The following is a 2,385-nucleotide window of genomic DNA, read 5'->3' as shown; positions in this document are numbered from 1 at the left end:
GCAACAAAGAACTGAGCGAGCGAGATGTCACTAGTAGCAACACTGTCAAACAGAACTTTTTGCAACTATTTGAAGTTTAATAACTTTACGGATATCATTAATTGTTTTACTGTCCAGTGTGTTTTTTGATTACATCTGTGCATACAGTTTGTTTCCTGTTCTCGAAAATTTCATAATCAGTTCACATTCAATTTTGCGACTTTGTTGCATATTTTTAGTATTTTGACGATCACCCGGCGATGATACGCAAGTACTACAATAATTTCACTTCGCGATTAACGAGAGGTTTTGTCGCATCACTAGTTCACAGACTAAAAATATTTTTATGTCAGTTGGCCATTTTTGATGACATTTCTGCTGATTTCTAAAAAATTAGACTGTAAATATTTTTGATTTAAAACAGTAGTGACTGCATGAACAATTTCTATTGTATTTGAAAAAAATCTGATTTGATTCTGATGCTGATTAATTTAATATTTTTACAGAGATGAAGACCTACTTCTGGGTATCTGTCCTAGGAGTTGTGATGTGCATTGGTGGGGAGTTGCTGCGGAAATCGGCCATGTTCACTGCCAAGACTAACTTCAATCATACTGTAAGCTAATATTATTTTCAAAACTTACTTTTAGTCATTAATTGTACATTTAATTCATATTATTTAGTGGTTACTGAAATTTCCTAAAAACTGGTGTTTCCCTTCTTAGAATATCTAGTGAGAGACTGTGCTCTAAGTTCAATTGCTCTTATTTTTTAGTAATTCTAAAGGGACTAAAATTAGGTTTGAATGTCATCAATCATCACACAACTTTATTAGTGATATAATGCAGTTATAAAAAGCGCGAAAATCGAATTAGTGTAAACACGCAGTTCAGTTACTATTTCGCCGTGGCTCGCCCATACTTTGTGTGCGTGTTTTGTGCATAGTCTGCATAACCAATAAGACTGCTTCGAATTTGTATTTTGTATTTCCTTAATTTCTCCGTTTTGTGTGGTGTACAAATAGAGAGTGTCTAATGCAGGGCTTCCCAATTTTTTTTTGCCAAGGAACCCTAATTGATTATAATTTTCCTAGCGGAACCCCCGTACTACTCCGCCCGCACGCCCTGCCCCTCCCTTGTGCGTAAACAAGTCGGTGCGAGCGAACAACGTCGGTCACGAAACGTGGGATAATATTTTTTACGGAACCCTTGCGGCCTTTCCACGGAACCCCAGGGTTCCGCGGACCACCATTCGGGAACCGCTGGTCTAATGTCTATCTATGTTCCCTCTTCCTGCAGGTGCAATACGTGAAGCGGCCGGACCACCAGCTCGTGACGCACGGCGTGTACGCCATCTGCCGGCACCCCAGCTACGTCGGCTGGTTCTACTGGTCTATTGGCACGCAGGTAGGTCTATTAGATAAATAGAGAGATAAAAAGTGTTTACTGCTCAATCTTTGAACCCTTGCTATGTCGCGTCGGCTGGTTCTACTGGTCCATTGGCACACAGGCACACTTTCACTGCTGCATCTCTTGTTACACGATGTTGATAAAATCCGGCTCGAAGGACCAACCTGGTGATATAAAACTTACAGGTTTTTGAGTCGAGTATTTTCGGCTCATATTTAGTGACTGATTTTCTATTAGTCCAGATCCTTCTTCAATTTTTTGCTGAACGCCATATACGGGTGTTGATTTCAATACTTGCCATATTTATTTAGGTGATATATTATGACTTACATAAACGCATTATCCACCAAAAAATAAATTACAAACGAAACTGGAATTTTTAGCGAATATTTTCCGTGCAACATCAACTGTACTATGGCTCGCAATAATGCAATACGTTTACTGTGGCACGGGCACCCATCGAGCTACGCGGATCGCTCGCTTATCGTGTTGGATAGTCTACTGAAGGATACGTAAAGTTGGTAGTGTAAATAGGTATTTTTCTTTGACTAACTAAAGTTAAAGTTCGTTTTAAATTAGTTTGCTGTTTCCTATGTGTGTGTGAGTGTATTGGAGCGCTTTCCGCCACTACCTACCGCGACGGCGGGAGTATTTTCTACACAAAATTACCAGATTATTCACTTCCTACATTAAAAAGGTATGTCCTTTAAGTTTAGAGCTAGGTACTTAGACTTACCGATGCGACTTCAGTCAGATGCGTTTCCACGTGCCCTCCCGTAACAGTAAACCATGTTTACGTATCTACTCACGAGCACTGTACGTATGGTTAGGCATATTCCTAACACTCACTCACTATTACCACACTCACTATCACACGTTCACACACTAACTACTCAAAACCGCACGAGAAAACAATCAAAAATCGCAAATTTGTAATTAGAAAAGCACATTCGATGACCGAAGATCTTTGTTAACTAAAGATCCGTCCTATCATTTA

The 2,385-nt window shown here is 39.6% G+C and overlaps 1 protein-coding gene across 1 annotated transcript; it reads left to right on the top strand.

Annotated features, from left to right (window-relative positions):
- The first annotated feature begins 345 nt into the window (after positions 1-345).
- LOC114364530 (protein-S-isoprenylcysteine O-methyltransferase-like) lies at positions 346-1,406 on the top strand. Its single transcript, XM_028320721.1, has 3 exons — positions 346-379; positions 486-595; positions 1,278-1,406. Exons 2-3 carry the CDS (start codon positions 488-490, stop codon positions 1,404-1,406), a joined length of 237 nt encoding a protein of 78 aa, XP_028176522.1. The 5' UTR covers positions 346-379; positions 486-487.
- Positions 1,407-2,385: the final 979 nt, after the last annotated feature.

Source organism: Ostrinia furnacalis, unplaced genomic scaffold (assembly GCF_004193835.3).
Source record: "Ostrinia furnacalis isolate ACB-3 unplaced genomic scaffold, ASM419383v2 OfSCF0419, whole genome shotgun sequence".
Taxonomy (NCBI): Eukaryota; Metazoa; Arthropoda; class Insecta; order Lepidoptera; family Crambidae; genus Ostrinia; species Ostrinia furnacalis.
Note: the sequence above shows the minus strand (reverse complement) of the source record. Positions and strands in the feature narration are given on the sequence as shown.

Excerpts from the sequence above, each read along its gene's own strand:
- LOC114364530 (XM_028320721.1), top strand. The coding sequence starts at position 488 with ATGAAGACCTACTTCTGGGTATCTGTCCTAGGAGTTGTGATGTGCATT. Across the intron at positions 596-1,277 it reads AGACTAACTTCAATCATACT|GTGCAATACGTGAAGCGGCC; the intron begins GTAAGCTAATAT and ends CTCTTCCTGCAG.